The 23488-nt window shown below is 56.4% G+C and overlaps 1 protein-coding gene across 2 annotated transcripts in view; it reads left to right on the top strand.

Moving 5' to 3' along the window:
• EXOC6B (exocyst complex component 6B) overlaps positions 1-23488 on the top strand; it is a 114747-nt gene that overhangs the window by 65049 nt on the left and 26210 nt on the right. The window contains exons 19-20 of one of the 2 annotated variants that reach the window (XM_032224100.1): positions 15840-15981; positions 22018-22091. In XM_032224100.1, the coding sequence (XP_032079991.1) occupies positions 15840-15981; positions 22018-22091 (216 nt within the window). Of the gene's footprint in view, positions 1-15839; positions 15982-22017; positions 22092-23488 lie in introns of those variants that run through there. The other variant, XM_032224101.1, reaches the window with a different exon arrangement.

The following is a 23488-nucleotide window of genomic DNA, read 5'->3' on the forward strand; positions in this document are numbered from 1 at the left end:
TCCTTTCATCCTCCTCCGAGGAGCCGTGTTTCTCGATAACCTTGGCGGCAGGCAGGGTAAGCGGGAGGTCAGCAGGGCCGGGAAGGGGAAGGGGCCTTTCATCGCCTCCAGCCGCTCAGCCCTCCTCCCCCCCTCCTCCTCCCTTGCCCCCGCGCCCCCCCCTTCCTCCCTGCCTGCTTACTGGGGCCAGATGGCCAGCGCAGATTTCGGTGGCTCCAAGGACGTGTGGCCCTTCCCAGAGAGCTCGGCCGCTCGGGCAGGAGGCTGGTTTTGGCTTTCAAGGCATGGTGGGCTTCCAGGGGGGCAGTGGCGGTGGGGGGCTCCTGCCTGTGGCGGGGGGCACAGAGGCTGTCCCTCCCCCACGCCTTTCCTGGCTCTGGCTCAAGAGAGGGGAGTCCCAGGAGGGGAAATGATTGACAGGTACAAGCAACCCTGGAGGTGGTCCCTATGAACACCCCTCCTCCCCCCATTGCAGAGAGGATACCGAAGCAGGGGGAAGGGCTTGGCTGAAGGGGAGGGCCCCCGGCAGCCCCACCTGGCAGGGCTGGAAGGGAACCCGGGCCCCATCGGGAGGAGGGCCAGGAAGAGCAGCAGAGCGGAGGTGGAGCCACTGTGGGACCGGGCAGCTGCAAAGGCCCCCACGCCATCCTGGAAGGACCCCGGGGGGGGGTGTTGTTAAGCAGGAGGGTCTTCCAAGCAGTCTCAGCTGAGTGGAGTTGGCCCCTCCTGCCTCGGAGCTCCCTGGATTGGGGACCCCTCCACTGGGGTGCCCGGTGGCTCTCCTTGCGGCTGCTGGGGAGGGGGCCTCTGAGGGGGGGAGAGCTGCCCTAGAAGAAGGGGGGCATCTGGCAGTTTCCCTCCAGGAAGGCCGAAGTGGGGAGGAAGGGAGGTCCAGCCGCTTCCGTGGCTGCCCCTGAGGGCCACCTGCAGGCAGGTGGGATGGCTGGGCTGCTCTCACCTGTCCTCCTAGCCAGGATGGGGCATCCCTTCCCCTCTCCCTCCCTCCAGCAGATCAAGGCTAGCTGTGCCCCCTCCCCGCCCCAGGGAGAGGAGAGGCCTCGAAGCCCACAGCAACCCGGAGGCTTCCATAACCCCACTGAGGAGAAGGGGGCTGAGCCCCAGAGCAGAGCTTCTTGAAGGAGTCGGCTCCCTCTGCTTCTGAAGGCCCCTTCTGCGTGCCGCCCGCGTGGGACAGGCTGCCCCCTGAGGTGGGCTTCTCCCGCGGCTGCAGCCTTCAAGCAGGAGTGCTGGGCTCAGCTGTCAGAGAGCCTGTGCTAGATTTTGGGCTGAATAGACCCCTAGATCTGCCATGCCTTCAAATGTGGGACCCCCGCCCCGCCCCGATCTGCCTCCCACTGAAGACGGTTCTTTTGCCTGAGGAAGCCTCAAGGAAGCCTCCCTGGCCTGGGAACCGGCTCCGTTGGCCCTCACCGGCCGAGTCCTGGGAGCGGCTCCTGAGCCGGCGGCTGCCGGAAGGGCCTGGACAGGGCTGAGCCCCGGCAGAGCCTCCGAAGGGGCCCTGGTCCTCTCCGGCCGATAGGAGACGAGGCAGGGAGGAGTGCCCCCCCCCCCCCCGTAGCCCTTGGGCCTGGGTCCCCCTTCATGGAGACAAAGTGCCTCTTGGTTCCCTTGTTCTCCTGAAGGGGGCGGCAAAGAGTCATTGGACGGCCGCTGGCACCACTGCTGGGCGCGAAGCCTCCTCTCCCAGCTCTCCTCCCCCTTCGGACCCTCCGCTCGGCTTCCACTCCCACCAAGGGGAGCAGTGGGGGTGTGGGGGGGGGGCGTTGAAGCCTCCTGGGCCACCAGCTCTGCTCCAGCCCTCCTTCGTGGTAAGTGGGGGGGGGGGCAGAGCCAAGGCCTCGGAAGGGACTGCAGAGCTTTGCTTCCAGAGCTCCAGAAAAGGGGGAGTCTTACCTGGCAGCCCTATTGCCCGGTTCCCTCTTGCAGCCGTTCCCATCCTTCCCTCTGGGCCATTTTCCTCCTTCTGTCCAGTCAGGCCTGATTCTGGGACTCTGCCTGGCCGATCCCTGGAGGTCTTGGAGAAGGGAGGGAACTGCCGCTCTCCAGCCTGCTCCCTGCCTGCAGGGGCCAAGACGAAGGGGCCCTAAGGCTGCTGGGGGTCCCCTGCGTGCCTCTCTCCCACCTCCAGCACAGAGCAGTGGCCAGCAACACTAGGAGCCCCCCCCCCCCGTGGTTTTCTGCCCACGGGATCCCCCTGGGCAGCCGGGCTTCTGCAGGGCTTCTTCCACTGCACGGAATGAAACATGGCTTCACGCGTGTCGGTGGGATTTCTTTTGATGTTCTCTCAGCTCATTCTATGTTTCAACCGCCACTAATCAAAGTAATAATCTGGTGGTTTTATAGTAAAGCCACGGGGGTTAGAATGCCGCGTTGCAGGCTAATTCTGCCAACTGCCAGCAGTTCATTTCTGACCGGTTCATGGTTGACTCAGCCCTCCTTCCCTCCGGGGTGGGTAAAATGAGGACCCAGATTGTTGAGGGGGGGTGGAACGCGCTGACTCTGTAAGCTGCTTGGAAAAGGCTGGGAAGCGGCATATAAGTCCGAGGGGCTCTATGGCTCTATGGATTCCTTGGTGCTTTCTGACTTCATTTCCTTGCCCAAGTGTGCACCATCATCAGGTGTTTACATGCAATACTTTGCCCTGCAGGTGCGGTGGGGGGGTTGTTGTTTTTTTGACCAGGCTGTTGTTCCGTCCTTGATAGTTTGTCTTGGGTTAATCCCTGCTTATCTGGGCATGGGCCACTGGAGAGGTTCTGCTCTTCTCCCTTTTGCCATTGTTTCTTTCGAAGGGGCTGCAAGTGGGATTAACTCCCGGGCGCCTGTTGTGGGCCGATGTGTCTGAATGCCAAACCCCCAGGGATTCCCTAGCATTTGGGGGATTGGTCTAGGATGCCCCCACTTCCTCCTCTGAAACTCCGGTTGACTTTGTGTCCTGAGATGAAGGATTCTCATGGTGCGGGGTCCAGCCTGGGTCGGTCACCAGGACCAGAGGTTCTGCCTTCCGAGCTTCTGGACTCGTGGCTGGAGCCCAGGCAGCGTCTCTTTGGCAGAGAGTGGGCTCTTCTGACGGGGCGTCTTCATTCTGCCTTGAACCGCCGGCTGCCCTTCTTGGATGCCTCCTACTGCCTTCCTCCGGCCTGAGTGTCCTGCACTGTGGCCGTTACATCCTTACGTTGCCTGTCGTAGGGGATGGCTGCAGCCGGGGAATTCCCGGAGGAGAAGGCCCCCTCTCTGGCAGAATCTCCCCGTGGAAGCCGAGAAGTTTTTGCTTCTGTCATCCAGACAAGAGGTTTCTGGTTGGGAGGGGGGCTCTTGGCTGCCTTTCTCCTGTGTCCCCCAGTGTCAGGAAGCGGTCCTTAAGTGAGGACCTCACTGTGTGTTGCTGAGTTGTTATCCAGGCAGCGCACGTGATCCGGCGGGGGCTTATGCAGAGACCCTCCGCCTCACCTGCGTTGGTGGGAAGGTGACTTTAACCGTCCCGCCGTCTCCAAAGGTCTCGGGGCCTCTCGGAGGCAGGGAAGAGGCAGGGAAGGCAGAGCAGGAGCGGAGAGAGGCTGCTGGGCCCTTCCGGCCGTCCCCCTGTGTACGGGGAGTCCTCCACCTAGGACCACAAGGGAGCGCAACGTTTCTGTTGCTAAGCGAGACCTTTGTTCAGTGAATTTTCCCGCCTCATTTTACGACCTTCCTTGCCGTGGGTGTTAAGTGAATCACTGCGGTTGTTCAGTGAGTAACTCGGCTTTAGTGAAGAGACTCTGCCGCCTTCCTGGACTTTGCTTGCCAGAGGGCCAGAAATGTGACCACGTCACCCCGGATGCTGCGGCCGTCATAAACACGAGTCAGTTGCCAAACACCTGAATTTGGATCATGTCAGGATGGGGCTGCCGCTGTGGTCACAAGTGTGAAAAATGTCCGAAGTCCCTTTTTGAACGGTCGCTGAATGGACTGTTGCAAGTGGGGGAGGCACCTGCGTCCGATGGGGGGGGGTTGCCTCTGCTTCCCCCCAGGGCTGGCAGGAGGGCAAGTGCTGTGGCACTCTGGGAGACCCCCCCCCTGCCCTCCTGGACGTCCTTCGTGGGGGGGGCACCTTGAGAAGGGAACCAACAAGGCGGATAAGACCGGGAGGGGCTTTTTTCCAGAACCCCCCAACTTCACCCAGCAATCTCTGCTGCCTAATGGGCAGAGCCGCCCCACGGGCACTTGTCGGGCAGAGGCTGCCTTGGGTCGCAGGTTTTCTGGAGGTCGGTTCCTGGCTTCCTGAAAGAGGCTGGGGGCGAGGGGGGGAGGGGGGAGCACACCTGCTGCTCGGAAGGCCGGGGGGGGGGGGACGACCTTCCCCAGGAATCAAAGGCCCCAAATGGGAAGCCGAGAAACGGAAATGCTCGGTTTTGCAAAGCACATGTGTGACCCCTGCAGAGGATCCTCTCACAGGGAAGAGCCGGAGGCTTCCCTCCAAGAAGGACCCCCGGGTGCAATTTCCCTCCATGCTGGCTGGGGAATTCTGGGAGTTGAAGTCCAGACATCTTCAAGTTGCCAAGGTTGAGAAGCACTGAACTGGAACAAAGGTGGGATTTCCTGGGAGTGGGAGAAGAACGAAGCAGTGGAACAGCTACCAGAAGTGGTGGACGCTCCATCCCTGGAGGGTCTTAAGAGAACCCTTTGTCTGAAACGCCAGAGGGTCTCCTGCTTGAGCAGGGGGCTGGGCTGGAAGACCTCTACAGTCCCTTCCGGTTCTGTTCCTCAGCTGTGATCCTTACAAGCTCTCCAAGGGGAGGATCGTTTGTGCCCCACTCTTGGCCCCTAACTGGGCTCAGGTCTCTGCGCTGCTTCCCATCACGACGGTTTGGATCATCCAGCTGCTTTCCAGCTGAACGGGGTTCCTGGTATCTGGCTTGTTTGGCGTCTAAGGGTGGCTGACGTCCATAACAGATTCTGGGAAGATTATGGAGAAAGTATATTTGGATTTCATTGAAGCCTTTACAGTATTTAATAAGCCGTAGCGTTCTGACGCAGAAGCCGGGGAAGAAGAGCTGAGATGACGCCACAGCTCAGGCTCCGCATCCATCGCTCCTCAAGAGGCCCCTTCGGACGTTCGTGGAGATCCAGGGATCGGACGGGCGACTTCTTAGGGCCGGGCTGACTAAGCGGTTTTTCCCCATCCGCTTATTTGTCCTCCTAACTCTCAAGCCTCCCTGAGTCGGTTTCCCTTTGGCTCTGCCAACTTCCCGTGTGATGGGCGCATGGAAGAGAGACTTTGGGCCTCCTTCCTCCTTCCTCGTTTGCACGTCTGGCACGTACAGTTGAGTGAGAAGAGCCACCAAGGTGATTAAGGAGATGGAGACTAAAACGTGTGAAGGATGCAGGAACTGGGTTTGGCCAGTCTGGAGGAAAGAAGGACTGGGGGGTGGGGGGACAGGATAGGAGTCTTCCAGGATTTGAGGGAGGGGGTCAAGCCGTTCTCCAAATCACCCGAAGGCCAGGAGGAGAAACAAAGGATGGAAACTCATCAAGGAGAGAAGCAGCCTGGTGTTAAGGAGAAACTTCCTGGCAGTGAGGACAATTGACCAGTGGAACTGCTTGCCACTAGAAGTTGTGGGTGCTCCATCACTGGAGGTTTTCAAGAAGAGACTGGGCAACCGTTTGTCTGAAATGGGAGAGGGTCTCCTGCTTGAGCAAGGGGGTTGGACTAGAAGACCTCCAGGGTCCCTTCCAGCTCTGTTTTGATTGATTGAGAAGATCAGAACGGGCTCTGTTCCTCTTAATCCCCCTCTAGGCCTTCCCTTCCGGATTCGCTGGGGGCGGGGAGCAGCAGGGGGACCCTGGCCGAGGAGTGGGATTAGTGGAGGTTTGTTTTAACAGCGGTTCAATTTCGGTAGCGCTTAATGAGGCCTTTGATAACAAGGTTCTCTGATTTACCAGGCGGCTTTGCCCCAAATCCTCTTAATTGTTAGCACATTTTCTGGAGGTGGCTGTGTTTGCTGAGCAGGACAGAAGTGGCCTTTTCCTTGAGATCGCCTCTCCTTCGGGACCAGAGCAGATGGAAATGTCAAGGAAATCAGAAGTTTCCAGCCCTGGATGTTCCTCAGTATTGGTGGAGAATGGGTTAGAGCGAGGAAGACCCCCATGATGACCTGGGGACTTCAACTCCCAGAATTCCTGAGGCAGCAAAGCTGTCAGGAATTCTGGGAATTGGAAGTCCAGGGCTTGTAAAGTTGCCACGGTGCGCCCCCCCCCCCCCCGGCCTACAGACTCTCCTTCCTTGGTGTTGATGGTAAACAGAAGGCAAAGATGGCCTCCTCATTCCCCCTTGACCCAGTGGGCTCTTCCATGCCTGGAGCTCAGCAGCTTCACAAAACTGATTGTGTGGGGGAGTTTGTGTCGGGGTGGGGAACTCAACAGAGCTTAGCCACACAGGGACGGTGAAGAGCACCCAGTTTAAAAGCAGGTGTCATCACTACTACCCCAGATGGGAGCGACGGGAGACAAAAGGTGTATGCAGAGGGTCTTCTTCCCTTGGGTGGGTTTGAGCTACACAGTAGAGAACCAAGGGTGGATAATTTGTGCAGGGGATGGCTGGTCATTACAATAAAACAAATGAGCCCCCCCCTTTCCCAGGGGAAGAGTGTAATTCAGCAGTAGAATTCTCCTCTCTCTCTGTCAGTATTTTGTGCGTACATATTTATGTATTCCCAGGCGGCTGTCAATGGACATTTTGATGGAGATGTGGTCTGCAGCTATGCCACGTTAGTTTTGCTGTTTGGGAGAAAAACTACCGTATATTTCACTCAAACTCACACACAGGCAAGAACCGTGAGCTCAACAAAAGTATAAACAATGGGAAATTGTGGACTGAAATAAGCATTCCACTCAGTTGGTGGCATACCTAAGCAAGAATCAGAATAATAGATTTGGAAGGGGCCTTGGAGGTCTTCTAGCCCAACCCCCTGCTCAACCGGGAGACCTTAGGCCACATTAGACAAATGATTGTCCAATCTCTTCTTGAAAGCCTCCAGTGATGGAGAACCCACAACTTCCGAAGGCAAGTCATTCAACTGGTTAATTCAGTGGTCTCCAACCTTGGCAACTTTAAGACTTGTGGACCTCAACTCCTAGAGTTCCTCAGCCAGCTTTGCTGGCTGAGGAACTCTGGGAGTTGAAGTCCACAAGTCTTAAAGTTGCCAAGGTTGGAGACCACTGGGTTAATTGTCCTCGCTGTTAGTTCCAGGTTCCTTCTCTCCTTGATGAGTTTCCCTCCGTTGCTTCTTGTCCTGCCTTCGGGGGCTTTGGAGAAGAGGGGGAGCCCCTCTTTTCTGTGGCAGCCCCTCGTATATCAGAAAATTTGGTATCATCTCTCCCCAGTCCTTCTTTTCATTAAACTAGACATAATTCCCAATTCCTGCAACCGTTCATTGCGTGTTTTAGTCTCCAGCCTAGGAGAACACGGGAAACAATAAGGAAGTTGACAGGTTAAACAGCACACCTGGCCCTGGGATACTGATTGACGTACTAATTTTAGGTGAGCCTCACTCCAAAAGAAAAAGGCAGCGAAGAAAGGAAGCAGCCTGGCCAGAGGTAGAGAAAGTGGTGCTGAGAAGGTGGCTGGCTGGGCAGATGCACTCAAGGGCTGGTGAAGCAGAGCGGGCAGGTGCCCAGGGCAGGAGCTCCGGAGCCAACGGAAGGAGGAAGAGGAGGCTGCAGAGCCCTGGCGGGGAGACTGCACAGTAGCCAGCAGCAACAGACCCGAAGGTCAGAGCCCGGAGATCTCATGGAGTGAGAAAACACACGAGCCCAGCCATAAATCAGGCAGCCGAGCTATAAAACAGTGTGAATTCCAAAATAACGGCTCCAGAGAACAAAGATTTACGGTGGGTGGATTCCAGCAGCCTTGAGGTTTCAGAGCCGCCTTTCATAGTCGATGTGCCTCTTGGCCTCTCCCCGCCCAGCTTGTTGCATTTCAAGGAACTGCAGTAAATTGGCCTCTTCCTCTCTTTCCCCACGTTCCACCTCTGGCTGTCCACAGGTGGGAGGGGGGTCTTTGCTCTTGTGCCCTTGGGACCATGGCAGATCCCCTGAGGCCCAGATCAGGCAGAGGAATCCACCACCCTGGATGGCCCAGCCCAGGCTCATCCCCTCAGAACTGGGAGCTTCCTGCCCGTGATCCCCCGTGGGGGAATTCCGCCAGAAGAGGAATCCATGGCTAGCTATTCAGGGTCCTGCGGGGAAAGGGGTGGGGAGGCCACAGGGATGACAACGGCCCAGGCTGGGGGTTTCCCAGTTCCTCCAGCTCCTCCCAGTTGAGGAGCCTGCTCGGAACAGAAGAGCGGACGAAGGACAAGTGCAGGAACAGGGTGTGGCCAGGGGTGGCATCTGCCACAGAGAAGAGGAAGGGGCCCCCTTGTTTTCCAAAGCACCAGAGGGCAGGACAAGAAAGAATGGATGGGAACAAAGAGGGAAGCAACCTGGAATTAAGGAGAAACCTCTCGACTGTGAGAACGATTAACCCGCGGGACAGAAGTTGCCTCCAGAGGTTGTGGCTGCTCCATCACTGGAGGCTTTGAGGAAGAGACTGGACAGCCACCTGTCTGAAGTGAGAGAGGGCAGGGCTGTCAAACGCCTGGCCACGCCCATGCCCAGTTTAGCAAATGGGAAAAGGACGTCATGTGATGCCGTCGTGATGACGCGCGTTTGGTACCCAGGATATATAGGGTCTCCTGCTTGAGCAGGGGGTTGGACTAGAAGGCCTCCAAGGTCCCTTCCAGCTCTAGTCTGGTTGAGATACTACTCTGACTACGCTTTCTTTTTGGAAGTGCCTAAGAAAAATGCAGATGTGCAGAGAGCATCAGTGTCTCCCGGCCCTTCTGCAAGACATAAAAAGGACTGAGAGTCCATGAAGCCGCTTCCTAACTTCTGGAAAGTTCAGTCGAGGTGACTACCTTTCCTCCTAAATGATTGTGAATGAGGCGCCTGGCTTTATTTGGGGCATCTGCCGAAGTGCCAGATTTCAAAGCGTTGGCCGTGTGCATCGCTCAAGAGTGAAGGTGCGGCTGAGGCCGTTCCTCCCATCGTCCCCTGAATGGGTTTCTCTGCTGTTTTGCCTTGGACGGAGGCGTCCGAAGGATTTCCAGGGATCCTTCCTGAATGTTGCCTGTCTCCCACTGGAGCCTTTTTGATGGACGCTCCCGCAGGGCTGATCCAGAACAGAATCCAGAGGTTGCTGGGTCGGCTCTTGGGCCGATTATCTGAGAAACGGCCAGAGGTTCTTCAGCAAGACGCCAGGGGGTGGACCAAGCTGTTCTTCTGCCCTGCAGGAACTTCCTCCCTGACCTCCCCTGCCTCTCGTGGCTCATCCCAAGGGGGCTTTTTCCAACAGTCAACTGGCCTTCCTTGGCTGTTTTGTTTTTATTTTTATGTTTCGCTTCTTCAGTTTTTCTTCTTTGAACTGAAGAAGCTTCCTGGATGAGAAGCGAAATGTTTTCAAAGGGAAAAACCCCCAAGAAACTCCAATTGCCTTTTGGGAAAAGCCCCTTTGGGACCACCTTTGGGACCCTGGATGGTTGAGAATCTCCACAGGAATCTCTCGTGGGTCATAAAAAAAGGAAAATGACAATAAGCCCAGTGATGAAATTGGCGCAGAACTAACGATAAGGAAACTGGCCATTGGAACCAACCAGGGAGAGAATGAAGGGGAAACTTCCCAACTGTGGGGGCCATGAACCGCTGGAAGGGCTGCCTTCAGAAGACGGGGAGGCTTTTGAGAAGAGGCAGGTCTCCTGTTTGAGCAGGGGGTTGGACTAGAAGACCTCCCAGGTCCCTTCCGGCTCTATTCTGGTCGAACTCGCCTAAGCACCCGGGGTGGCTGCTTAAGGGAAGAAGGTCTTCAAGGCCTTCCCAGAGACTCACTGGGTCAAGGCCAGTCGGGTCTTAGGCGGGGAGGGGCTGTTCCCCCAACGACTGAAAGCCGTTGGGCCCAATCGGAGTGAGGCAGCTCTGCTTGGGGAAGAAGGGAGAAAATGGGGATCTGGCCTTCCTTATTCTGGCCTAGGAAAGAAGGTCTTCTACTGGCCAAATGCCACTGGCCAAGAGGATGCCTTGGTCTCGAAGGAAGGCTACCTGTCCCAGGAAAACCTTGCGGGATCCAGTCTGGGCCGGTCCCTGGGACCAGAGGCTTGGTCTTCTGAACTTCTGGTGCTGGAGCCCATCATCCCCGGGGAATGCCCCTCTTCCTGAATGCCTGCACAGATTCTGAGGAGAGGGACGTTCCCTGAGGAGGAGGATGGGCTCCAGCACGAGTCCAAAAGCTCCCTGGTCCCGGTGGCCGACCCAGATTGGATCCTGCCAGTCCACTTCTGCCTGGACAGAGCAAGGACCAAGTTGTTGGAGTGGCCCCTGGCCTCCTGCGGCTGAGCCCCCCTCCTAAGGGGCTTTGGAAGCTCTTGGCTTCAAGGTTGGAAAGTGGCCGTCCTTGTGAACCCGATGTACAGTGAGGCACTGAAACGCCTGTGTTGCTTGATATCGAGCTGCAGAAGCCAAGAGGGGAAGGACTCCTGCCCGAACCCTGGGGCTTTTTAAAAAAAGAGAGCGGTAGAAGGAACAGGAACATCTCCGTGTGCAAACATGTAATCGGGCAACGGGAAATGTCCTGTCCGGGGTTGCATCCCTGGAGTTCCTTGGAACACAACCGATTCCTCCGTTCCTCCCTGTGCAATAGAGGTTTAAGGGAGGCCAAAAGTCGAAAATGGGCACCAAAGTGCTGTTTCTCCTTAGGATTCCACCAAGTTTGATTTTATTAAAGCGCCACCGTCACAGCGCCACGTCTCCGCTTCTCCATTGGTAGCCAAGAAGAGCTTGTTCATTTCGGAAGACAATCCCAGTGTGATGCATCTCCCCCATGAAGAGGTCTGAAGAGGTTTTGTCTGCCCGGAATGTTCTCCTCATCGGAGTCACCTGGCCTGCAAGAACACCCACAATTAAGTGATAAATCACCTGGGTCCTGGTTGCTGGAGTCTGTTTTGTGTCCCGGCTTTTTTCCCCCCGTGCAAGTTGATTCATCTACACAATTCACTTTCCCCATCATTCTTGTCATAAAACCTCCCTCCTGACGCTGAAGGATAGTTTCACTCCTCCTCCTCCTCGTTCTTCCCAGCAAGGATTTCCGAGGAGACTGAATGCTTGTCAAGGAGTTTCAAGTGGAGGCAGAAGAGAGCTGGTTCAGGCTTTGGAGAGACGTTGGACAATTGTCTGGAACGGCAGAAGAGGGCTAGAGCAACTTTAAGACTTATGGACTTCAACTCCCAGAATTCCTCGGTCAGCAAAGCAAATCTGGCTGAGGAATTCTGGGAGTTGAAGTCCCCGAGAGAAAGTTGCCAAGGTTGGAGACCCCTGAACTGGAAGACCTGTTCTTCTGTTAAATGCTGTGCCAAGTGAGGCCTCCGGATGAGTGTTGAAGGGCAGGTCAACGGCTGTTGGCTTCTTCATGGAGAAATGGGGTGATGGCCTTCATTTCCAGAAGCAAAACGTCTCTGGGCTCGTTCTAAGCAAGAGGGGCGTGAGTGGCTGCCATCCACTCTCTCGGACGATCTCTTGGAACGCACGAAACACGTCACAAATGTTGTGGTTGGTGCCCAGGACGAGGGGCCTCCGCTGGTGGGGGGTTTCTCCTCCAGCGTTGATTCCAAGGCTTGCCCAAACCTCTCCTGGATTTCAGGATGCCGGATCAGGATTGTGCAGCCCTTTCCTGGATTACTCCGTCCTTCTGTAGTTTCCTCTCCCTGGAACAGAATAAAGGGATTGTGGGTTTATTTTCTCCTTTTGAAATTGCTCCCTTTGTTGTCTTCATTGGCTTTTTGGAGATGAGGAGGTATTATGTCTATTTAGAATAAAAGACTAATTTTACCTGGCAAAGAGAAGAAAGTTTCATTCATCCAAAACATTGTAAGCAGGAAGGATAATTAAAATGGGTTGCTGTTTTTTCTGCCCCCAAGGCTTCCTTAGCATTGCAGAGAGACTTCAAAGGATTCCAGAAGAGCCCTTGCACCTTCTTCCACCCTTGAAAGTCTCAGTTTGGCCGCCTTTTTAGCGGCACCCTGGCCTGTGGTGGCCCAGACTGTCCCTCCAAGGGGAGGCGGATGTGGAGAAGGCCTTCTCTGTGGGGGCACAAGGCAGCCCTCTGTGGCTTTGCAGGCCAGCCAGTTGTTGCCCCATTCTCCGGAGGACCCAAAACATCTCTGCTTGCATTTTCCAATCAAGATACTCCTATTTGCTGAAGGGTCTTCCCAAAGGCCACCCCACCAACCGCCAGCTGAGCCCTGTCAGCCTTGCCAAGGCCTTCTCGTGCCTTCTCCCCCTGATGGAGAGCAACAGACCGTTTCTCCTGCTCCTCCTGCAGCCTCCTGCAACTCCGTCCGGGGGAGAAAAGGACACGGAGGAACGGCTGAACTGGGACCTTGAGTGCTGACCGGAAAGTTCTAGGAAACCGGGAGCAGAGTGAGATTTTATGCTCCTGCCCTCTCTGTGAACAAGAGCAAATAACAGAGCAATGGAGGAGGAAGGGACCTCGGAGGTCATCTAGTCCAACCCCCTGCTTCTTTGAGACCCTAAAGCAGGGCTCTCCAACCTTGGCAGCTTTAAGCCTGGCAGGCTTCAACTCCTAGAATTCCCCAGCTGGCAAATCTCACTGGAGACCCCTGCTGCCCTAAAGTATTTCAGACCAAGGGTGGTCCGATCCCCTAAAAATCCCCTTTTGGCAATGGAGCAGGTACAACTTTGGCCGGTTAATTGTTTCCACTATCAGCCGATTTCTCCCCAGTCGCAGGTGGGTCTCTGTTTCCCTCCCCCCCCCTACTCCCTTGCTTCTAACCACAGGAAGAATAGGAATCCCCTTCTTCTTCTCCTCCTTCTCCTTCTCCTTCTCCTTCTCCTTCTCCTTCTTCCTTCTCCTTCTCCTTCTCCTCCTCCTCCTCCTCCTTCTTCTTTTGTAGGAATGTAATCGGCCTCACCCAGTTTATGATCTCCTTCACACTTTCCTTCTACGTTCTCTCTCTCTGGACGGTTTCCCTTGGCAGCTGCCCCTCCCTCCTTCTCATTTCCCCCCAAGGCTTCATAATTAATCACCAAAGATTTATCTGCAGTGAGCAACCGGGAGAGTTCGGCTGATCATGTTCTGCAGGCAAGACGAGGCTCGTGGAGGAGCAGAGAGGCAGCCCAGCCCCTCCAGGCCCCCTCTGGTTCCCGGGCAGGCTCCTCCTGAGCCCCCAAAGGCCGAGTGGAGACCCTGCTTTTCCCTGGAGGAAATCCCACTTCTCCTCAAGAAGCTCCTTCTCTTCTGACTGAAGGGTGGAGAACGGAAGAGATGGCGTTCTTTGCAGTCCTCTGGTCCTTGGTATTCTCCAGGGAAGTTGTGGAGGCCACTTGGAGGTCATCCCAGGGCCCACAGCTGAACCCCCAGGGGGCCTCGGGGGCTCTCAGAGAGAGCACTGACCCCCAGGGGACTCCCAGGGACACAAATCCTCCCATTCTCCGTCCCCTTCGGACAGAACCGAGGAAGCGTCTTCATGAGAAGCGAAACGTCTTCATGGGAAAACAGAGAGAAAGGCCGGGGGCCTCGTGAAAAAGCCCCTTTCGGAGGGAAGGTGGGGCTGAGTCTCGGTCCCACTCAGATGGGGAGGGGGCTCCAGCCGAGGCAACGGGAGGCCTTCTGGGCCTCCACTCCAGGGGAGGGGAGGGAGGGGCTCCCACCTGGCCGGCTTCAGATGCCTCACTGGGAAAAGGGAGCTAGAAGCGCAGATGGGAGTCCTCGAATTATTGAGCCCCAAATTTAAGTGGCCAAGTGAGACATTTGCTAAGCGAGTTTTGCCCCATTTTACAACCTTCCTCGCCACGGTTGTTAAGTGAATCATTGCAGTTGTTAAATGAATCTGTCTTCCCCATTGGCTTTGCTGATCGGAAGCCCACCAAAGGGATCACGTGATCCCAGAACCCTGCAACCGTCACAAATGCGAGTCAATGGCCGAGCGTCTGAATTTTGGTCACATGGGAGTGGCTGCAATGGGCGTAAGTGCGAAACACGGCCCTAGGTCACTTTTCTCAGTGCCGTTGTAACTTCGAACCATTACTAAATGAACTGTTGTAAGTCGAGGACTACTTAAAACGGATCTTGTTCAGGATCTTGCTGATTCCATGGAAATAACTGCTGTGTTTCGCTTGGTCCAATCAGTTTCACCCAAGGATTCTCTAAAAAGAAGATTCTGCATCTCTCGGCACTGGGAAGCAGGAAAGGGCCCCCCCCTCCTCCTCCTCCTCCTCCTCTCCCCCCCCTCCCCTCTCCTCCCCCTCCTCTCCCCCCTCCTCCCCTCCTCTTCTCCTCTTCTTCCTCCCCTCCTCCTCCTCCTCCTCCTCTCCCCCCCTCCTCCTCCTCTTCCTCTCCCCCCTCTCCCCCCTCCTCCCCTCCCCCTCCTCTTCCTCCTCCTCCCCTCCCCTCCTCTTCCCCATCTCCCCCCTCCTCCTCCCCTCCTCCTCCCCCTCCTCTTCCCCATCTCCCCCCTCTCCCCCCTCCTCTTCCTCCTCCTCTCCCCCCTCCTCCTCCTCCTCCTCTGGCTGGGGCTGATGCTCCTCAGGAGGCAGAGATCAGGGGGGTGGGGGGGAGGGGGCAGAGAGGGAAATCTTTGGGAAGCTCTCCCTCTGAAGCCCAATCCTCTTTCCCTAATCCTCCTCCACTGGCTCCAGCTGACCTAAGCCCATTTCCCTTCCTTTGATGCCCCCCTGGCCTTCTGAGCTTCTCTCTGCAGGAGCTCCAGGCTGTGCCAGGGAGCAGAACGGGCATCTCTCGCCAAAGGCGCCTTTCCTGGCATTGGGCAAAGCGCAGCTGCCCCGTCCTGGAAGGCAGGTGCCAGGCTGCAGAGGGCGCTACCTTCGCTCCCCACCCCTCTCGGTCTTCAAGCAGACTTTGCAGGTGGCATGGGGGGGGTGCCTGGTGCCCACTCTGGAAGGGAAGCCCTCTGGGTGGGGGGATTAAACTTTGGGATCCCCCCCCATCCCCAATTGGCCTTGAAGGCCTTTGCAGATGGCTTGGTCAGGAGGAGGGAACAAGGGTCTCTCTGGATGGGGGGCGAGGGGGGTGGGTGGGGGCGCAGGGCGAGAAATGCCGATTCTCTCTGCCTGCGAGGAAGAGGCAGGAAAGGGCCGGGGGGGCAGAGGGGGGGCGCTGGGGAGCCTCTTTGGGGCCAAGTTCATTGGAAGCTGGGCTGGGTGACGCCAAACAACGGCAGAGCCAAGCAGTGGGCACAGGCAGTGCTCGACTTACGACCACAGTCGAGCCCCAAACTTCCGTTGCTAAACGAGACGGTTGTTCAGTGAGTTTCGCCCCATTTTATGACTTTCCTTGGCACGGTTGCTAAGAGAATAATTGCAGTTGTTAAATTGTGTTTGGGCTTTGCTGGTCCGGAGTGAGAAATTTGTTAAGTCAGTTCCGCCCCATTTTACAGCTTCTCTTGCCACATTTGTTAAGTGAATCACTGCGGTTGTTAAGTGAATCTTGTCTTCCTTGATGACTCTGCTTGTCAGAAGGTCACAAAAGGGTGACCGTCATAAATGGGAGTCATTTGGCAAAGCGCCTGGATTTTGATCATGTGACCGTGGGGATTCTGCAGCGGTCATAAGTGTGAAAAGTGGTCATAAGTCACCATTTTCAGTGCCGTCGTGACTTTGAACTGTACGTGGAGGACAACCCGTAAGGGGTCCTTGGGGAAGGGGGGCTGCTGGGGGCTCTTCTCCCGGGCTCCTCCTGCCCCCCAGGCTCACCCGGAGCCCCTCTCTTTCCTTTCCAGGGGAAGGTGGCCCAGACGGCCTGCATGTCTGCCTGCAAGCACCTCTCCACCTCTCTGATGCAGCAGCTGCTGGAGGCTGAAGTCCGTCAGCTGTCCCTGGGCGCCCTGCAGCTCTTCAGCCTGGACGTGGCCGCCTGCGAAGGTGAGGATGGGCCTCAGAGGAAGAAGAGAAGGAGAGGGTGGGAAGGGGGCCTTGGAGGTCTTCTAGCCCAACCCCCTGCCCCACCCTGAAAGGCCGCAAAAGGGGATCACATGACCCCAGGACACTGAGACCGTCATAAATATGAACCAAGCATCCAAATGTAAACCATGTGGCCACAGGGATGCTAGAACAGTCATAAGTGTGAAAAATGGTCCTAAGTCTCTTGTTTTCAGTGCTGTTGTAACTTTGAACAGTCACTAAATGAAGTGTTGTAAGTCGAGGACTACCTGTAATGGATCTTGTTCAGGATCCCTCAGGCCTCGCAACCAGGCAAAGAAAGAGCATCCAGTGGGAAGGCGAGCCTGGCTGGAGACGTCCAGTGTCAGGACTTCATCCTGGGAAAAGGTCCCCAAATCAACCCCTTTAGACCCCTCAGAACCCCTTCAGGAGCAGGGAAGCCAGGACAGTCTGGGGAAGGGTCCCCTCACTCTCTTCCATCCCATAATTCTTCTTCTTCTTCCTCTTCCTCTTCCTCTTCCTCTTCCTCTTCCTCTTCCTCTTCTTCCCCTTCCCCTCCTCCTCCTCCTCCTGCTCCTCCCCCTCCTCCTCCTGCTCCTCCTCCTCCTCCTCCTCCCCCCGTTCTGACTTTTGGTCTCCTGCAAGCCCAGCTGGCTCTGATCAGGGCTGCCTTTCTTCCGCTTCCTTGGAGAAGCCCCAGGGTCCTCCTGTCTCAGGAGAGCTGAGCCCCCCTCAGTCTCTTTGAACACCCTCCCCCTCGCTTGCCGGGGTCCTTAAGGGGGAGCAGCTGGTCCCACCCTGTGTCCGTGGGGCAAGGGCAGCAGGGGCAGCCAGTGGCCGCAGAAGGAGCTTCCTTCCGTTCCCCCGCCTTCCTCCAGGAGAACCCTTGTAAAGAGGTCCCTTTGGGCCCCTGGAAGACCTCTTGGGGCCTCCAGAAGGATTGGGCTGAGATTTTAGGCCGCCTGGAGGCAGGGTTTGAAAGCCAAGTGGGAGATCACAAGTTTGTACAAAAAGAAAAGAACTGTACTGAAAGCTGTCATTTTGGGGACAATTTTGGTGAAAAATGGGTTTGAAGACCACGGACACAGTCAGGGGAAGCAGAAATCTTGGACTCCCATGAAAAGGCCAGATGGTTCCTGCAGAGATGCTGAGGAAAATGAAGACATTGGAGCCATCGCCTACAAGCTGCTCCAAGAAGATCTGAGATGTTCCTCAGAAGGACCATCAACCAGACCTAGGCTGGAGCGTTACGGAGATGGGAAATCCAGGATGCAACCTTCTCCTCCAGCTTCGGCTCCAGGAGAGATCACGGATTCTGCCCCAAACTGGGAAGAACGTTCAGGATTACTCCACAGACCATGTCAAAGCAGAAGAAACGCAGCAAACTATATTTCCACCCCCCATAAAAGATGGCATACGCTAGTCAACGTCTTCCCCTTCTTCTCCTTCTCTTCCTCTTTCATCACTTCAGGAGTCAGGGGGACACCATTGGAAGAACGAAGTGATAAAAATGGGGGTGTCAGAATCCCGGCAAAAGTGAGTTGAAGTGGAGTTCAGGGCTCGATCTCTCGAACAGAAGCCTTGTTGACAACGGAGCCTTTTCATAATTGCTCCTGTGCTTTCCAGTATTTCACTTCTTTTCAAACAAGGCGTCTTCCTCAAGCTCTTTCATCGTGGAGAAACTGGCCTTCGGGGAGAGCCCGGGGCTGACGCAGTCTCTCTTCTAATATGACGCCTCTGATTTTGTAGAGGCACCAAAGCTGGAGATGAGCCATGGCAGCTGTTGGGCACCGCTGGGCAGAGACCGGGCGCCAGGGGTGGTTCACAGGGGTGGTGAGGGTCTCTGGATGCCCTCTGAGCCATCAGCGCAACGCTGGCCAAGAGCAGGCCTTCTCCCTGGGCGGCCAAGGGGTGGTCTGAATCAGTCAAGGGTCAAACTGGATTGCTTAAACAGCCGTAAGCAGCAATGTTGTAACTGTGAACGGTCACCACACAAACGGCCGTGAGCCGAGAGTCCCGAGGTGAGGCAGAGCTTGGGTGGCAATGCTGCAGCTCTCCCCCTGCAGGGGCCTTTGCCCGCCTTCCTCTTTGCCTGCCCCAGTGACCCCTCAGGAAGCCCAGAGGCCTCTTGGCTGGAGCCTGGACCAAGTGCGTCCCTTGAGCAGGACGGGAGCCTTTAAAACTCCCAGCCTTTGAGGTCCTGCAGGAGATCCGCCAGGGGGGAGGAGGGCCCCCAGGTGGCCACAAGCAAAAGGCCAGGGACCCACAGAGCAGAGGCTCTTCACCTGCAGCTCCTTACCTGTCTCTTGGCAGAGATACCAGGTACAATATTACCCTGGTGCTCCGGGCTCTTCCTGGGGCACCACTCGGGTCTCGGGTGGCATTCAACACGCTCGTTTTAACCACTGTTGAGCCTGCATGGCCTGATCCCTGAGGACGGGCAGGCGGCCTTCCCCGGGCAGAATCCAGGCCTCCCGGCCCCCCACTGCCAGGAGACCAGGGCGGCAGAGGCAGTGCCAGTCTTCCCGTGCTTTTGGAGCTGCCGCTGAGGACGGGTTGATGCCACCCAAAGGCCCTTTGGACCCCCGTGAAAACTGGGCCGTGTCCAAAGTCATTTGCGGGGTGCTGAGAGGTTCCATCTGTTCCTTGTTTGATGAATGTTTGGTATTTTGGGAGTTTCAATTTTGTTTATTATTGTTTTTACTGATGTAAACTGCCAGGAGTCCATGGAGATGACATCAGTATATAAATAAATTAATTGCATAAATCTGGATGGACCTGCTTAAGATAAATTGTATGGTTTTACTAGGAGGAGGAGGAGATGGGATCATATTTTTATTTATTCTCTTCCATTTGGTGCCGTGCGAGGCTGGGAGGCTCCCAGTGCACTGAATGGAAAAGAAACAATATAATAACAACAGGCGTATGACAGAGGAGGAGGAGGAAGGAGAGGAAAAAGGAGGAGGAGGAGGAAGGAGAGGAAGGAGGAAGAGGAAGGAGAGGAAAAAGGAGGAGGAGGAAGAAGAGGAAGGAGGAAGAGGAAGGAGAGGAAAAAGGAGGAGGAGGAAGAAGAGGAAGGAGGAGGAGGAAGGAGAGGAAGGAGGAAGAGGAAGGAGAGGAAAAAGGAGGAGGAAGGAGGGGAAAAAGGAGGAGGAAAAGGAGGAACAGCAATGGAACTAGGAAGGTTCTGAGACTGATCATCATTCCAGCCTGGAAGATCACAGACTTGGTAGACTTTGTGGTTTAGCTGAAACCTTCCGGTTATGAGGCTGAATGTCGAGATTCTTGTTCTGAACAATTCCCCATGTTTAAGTTTTGGACCGGCCCCCTCTGGAGATTCTCCATCGTGCCCGTCACGGGAGACCCAGGGGGGCTTTTCCCAGAAGGCTGGAACGGGACTTCCTTCTTCTCTTCTCCCTGGATGAGAAGCAACCTCTCATCTGAAGGAAAAACCCAAGGAAGCCCCATTGTCTTTTGAAAAAGCTCCTCTGGGGCCTTTGGGCGACATCTTCATTAATCAGGGATTGGAACGTAAGGGACGACCTGAAGACGGACGGATGGAAATACTATTTTCCCTGCCTCGGTCAAGGAGCTTCCCTCCGCTTGTGATCCCAAGGGTGGAGCTGCAGCTCCAGAAGAAGAGCCTCCCGGTGAAGCTGCAGAGAAAGCCGTCAGCCCCTCCCCAAAGAGCAGCCCAGGGGAAGGTCAGCCAAGGGATGATTACTTGAGGGCCATCAGCACATCTGGCTGTGGAGGAGAAGGAGAAGAAGAAGGGGACGGATCTCCTGGAGGCTTTGAAAGAGATCCAACCCAGAGCGAAGGAGGAATTGGGGACACTTGACCCGTGGAAGGCTTTGTCCTCAGAAGCTGTGGCTGCTCCTTCACGGGGGGTGGGGTGGGGGGGTGGGGGGCTTTCAAGTAGAGGTTGGGGAACCATTTGCAGGAGTGAGATCTTTCGCAGGGCTGGAGTAGAAGACCCCTCAAGGGCCCCTCCGACTCTGGAGAGGCATTTCCTAGGTTGCCCCAGCAGTTGGGGGACAATGGCTGGGTCCCTCCTGGGGCTGCTCCCAGCACCTGTTCTGGCGCCTGCTTTGTGTGCCTAATGGGGGGGAGGGGGGGCTGGAGCAAGTTCTTCCTTTCCTTAGGGGGGGGGCAAGCTCAACCCCACGTCTCCTTTTCACATCTCCTTGGGAAAACCTCCAGAGCAGGGCAGGCTGGCCTTCCTGCAGCCGAGAGGGGCCGAGGGCCTTGCCCTTCCTGGGTCACTGGAGGTTCCTCCGTAGAAAGTCTGGCCGTTCAGCTGGTCCCCTAGCCAGACGCACAGAGGGGCTGCTAAGGGGGGGGGGGAGGAGAAGGGCCTCGGGGGAGGCAGGAGCCCAGAACGACTGGAATCCCTGGAGAGCCTCCTGTCCAAGCGGTTGCCCTGCCACTCTGGTTAACTGCCTGGTCCCAAGGGGGCTTTTCCCACAAGGCTTCCTTGGCCTTCTTTCCTTTGAAGACCTTCTCCCCTAAGGAGCTGCTTCAGTTCTGAGAGCTGAGCTCCTCGCTAGACGGCCTTCTCAAGGCTTCTGCCCAGCCTTTCCCCCCTGCTGTCTGTCTGCTGGGGACCCCTTTGAATCAGTGCTGACTCCTGGGGGCTGCCTGGAGGGGTCCCTGCTCCTGGCCCCTGCTCTCTTCTACCCAGGGCTGAGAGGAGGCGCCTGGGCCCAGGGAAGCCAGCTGCCCCCTGGAGCCCCTTTCGGAGGAAGAGGCTGGCTGCACAGCCAAATCAGTACGATTGGTCCTTCCTGAAAGCCGGACTGGAGCCCCCGTCTCCGTAAGAGAAAGTGGCTGAAGAGTTCAAGGGGGATTCTCAAGCCCCCCTCCCGCCCTGAAGGGCCCCTCCTTATGAGACCCCGAGGGGGCCGAAAGAAGGGGAATTCCTCAGTCCTGGTGGCCTTTCTTCCCAGTTGGCTTCCAGGATGCTCAGGGGCTTTGAAGAGGAGGCAGCGACTCTCGGCCCGCATTTCTTCAGCCTCTTGACTTGATGATGCTGGAGAATCAGGCGATTCTCTTGGCCATTAAAAGGAGGGTCCTCCCTGGTGGTCTATTGGCCAACCGGGGAGCAGCTCTGGAAGGAAGGAGGCGGACGAGGAAGGTGGTGTTTTCCTTCAGCAGGCCAGTCCTGGGGGGCTCCCACCTTCCGCTTCTCCACGTTGCTGGGTTTCCACCAGCTTTTCCCACCGTCTTCCGTAGGTTCTAGTTAGACTCCACCGGTGGAGTTCCTGGTCAGCAGAGGACGGGGAGGCTGGTCTGCACAACTGTAGCCCATCTGTCTGGTTTAGGCAGAGATGCTGGAGAGCCCCCCCCTCTCCCCCCCGGAGACCCTCGTTCCTCATTCCTGATTCTGAATCTTCTCCACCGTTGCTCAACTGGCCCCCTTCAGAATAATTGATATTCTCCTCCAGGAGGGGAGCGCTTGGCCCCCTCCGCTCTTTGTCCAGGGTATCATATCTGCGAGAGACGTTCTCCTGCGGCAGCATAATTAATGGAGCAGCCTGGTTTATTTATTTTTGACAAATGGGCCTGGATCATGGTGACAGGCATGAAATTAGAAAATTCCTTGAGTGCCCCCAAATATAAACAGCTTTCGGAACTGAAAAGGATTTCACAGCTGAAGATTTTATTGTGTCGAGAGGAAAAGTTTCTCCATCGGAGACCCCCTCCCCATTTCCCTCCCATCTCCCAAATGCTTTTCTTCTCTGCAAATGGTTTGTCCGAAGCCCAGTGAGGCTCATGGGAATAAATTTCAGGTCAAATTAGTACAGTTTCCTTGCTGTCAGGATGGGGGAATTAATGGCGTTTTGATGACACAAAATTTGAAGGGTGAACAAAAGGCAGGCGGGGAGGGGGACCTGACTCCTTAGAAGTGGGGCGCTCCTCCCCCCCGGCCGCCGTTGTCTCCGCTGTCATCCGTCTGCCAATCTCCCTGTCCATGGTGAGTTAAAAGTGCTTTTCATGCCTTCTCCTTTCCCACAGAGTTTGCCAGATCCGGGCCGGTGCCTGGGTTCCAGGGGGACACGCTGCTTCTGGCCTTCATCGACTTGAGACAAGTAGGTCTTTGTGTTGCCCCCGTTTGTGCTCCTTTTAAGATGTGTGACTAAAGACCGTCAGGTCTCCGGGCAGGAAGGGAGGGGGGGGAGAGAGGAGGGGGGGCAGGGTTGGGGCGCCAGGCCAGGGACCCCTCTTCCGAGCTACCACCATCCTCTCAATAGCCTTCAGGCTGGTGGCCACCGTGTCCCAGCGCTCCGTTGGCTTTCTTGGGCCAAGGACAGAAGGGACCCCACACAGGTGGGTGACCTGCTGTGGTCAAGATGCATTGCGTTGTGGTGGGCTTCAGCACGGTGGCGGGAGAAGCCTGTTGGACTTCTGTCTACCCAGGGGAAAGTTTGGGGAAAGGCTTTGTCTCCTGTTGCGTGTGTGAGGAAGGTGTGAGAAGACTGGTGTTCCTTGCGTGCCCCCCCCCCCGGTCTCTTCGTGAAGGAATGCTCCGCCCGTGGGCAGGAGGGACACCTTGGCCCTCGGGGTGGGGAAGGGGCAGCCTCCGGGGTTGGCAGGCTCCCATGGGAGCAGCGGAGCCCTTTGTGGGGAAGGCAGCCTGTGCCAGTCTGCGTGTGGGGCGTCCCAGGCAGAGGGGCCTGGCTTAGCCCACCTCTTGGCAGCGCAGACGGATCGGGCAGGAGAGAAAGCCTGAATGAGGCCGAGATGCAGTGACTGATGCCCTTTCTCATTTAAACCATCTTTGTCAGGGAAAGACACCCTGCTTTGTCCTGGCTGCCATGATGATGCAGTGCCACCGCTTTCTAAGGCCGACATGGGCGTGCATGCTGAATGCGCCCCACCGGCTGTGGGGAGGGCCCCTCCAAGCCTTCCTCCACCCTCCAGGGAGGGTTGGCTCCCTTCTCTTCCCTTGCCTCCGCCTCCCGCTTTCCCCTTCTGGGCCAAGGCAGTTGGGGGGGGGGGCTTTCAAAACCAGAGGGGCACCCTCCCCAAACCTTCGCTGCCCTGGAGGGAGGGGTAGCGCACCCTGGAAAGGCCAGGTTGTCAGCCCTGTTGCTCACACACAATGGAGAAGCCCTCCTCGGAACTTGGACGGAAGCGCCAGATGATGGGACTAAGACCAAGAAATGGGGAGCCTTTGGGACCCCTGAGACGAGACCCCACCTCAATGCCTGAAAGTATCCCCGACAGATGCTTGAAACGGCCCCGAGGAATCCCTGGCATTCTTTGTCGGGCCCTTTAAGTCACATGATAATGGCCATCATCATCATCATCATCATCATCATCATCATCGCCGCCATCTCCGTTTTCCACGTACTCCGTTCCCTCCAATGCTTTTCTTCAGATTTTGTCCCAGTCGGGTTTCAGGGTCCCAGAACCTGTTTCAGTCTTAACCTCCCTCGATCTCTCATGTCCAGAATTGGGCTCAGCGGTTTGACCAACCCAACAT

The sequence above is a fragment of the Thamnophis elegans genome, chromosome 9, assembly GCF_009769535.1.
Source record: "Thamnophis elegans isolate rThaEle1 chromosome 9, rThaEle1.pri, whole genome shotgun sequence".
Taxonomy (NCBI): domain Eukaryota; kingdom Metazoa; phylum Chordata; class Lepidosauria; order Squamata; family Colubridae; genus Thamnophis; species Thamnophis elegans.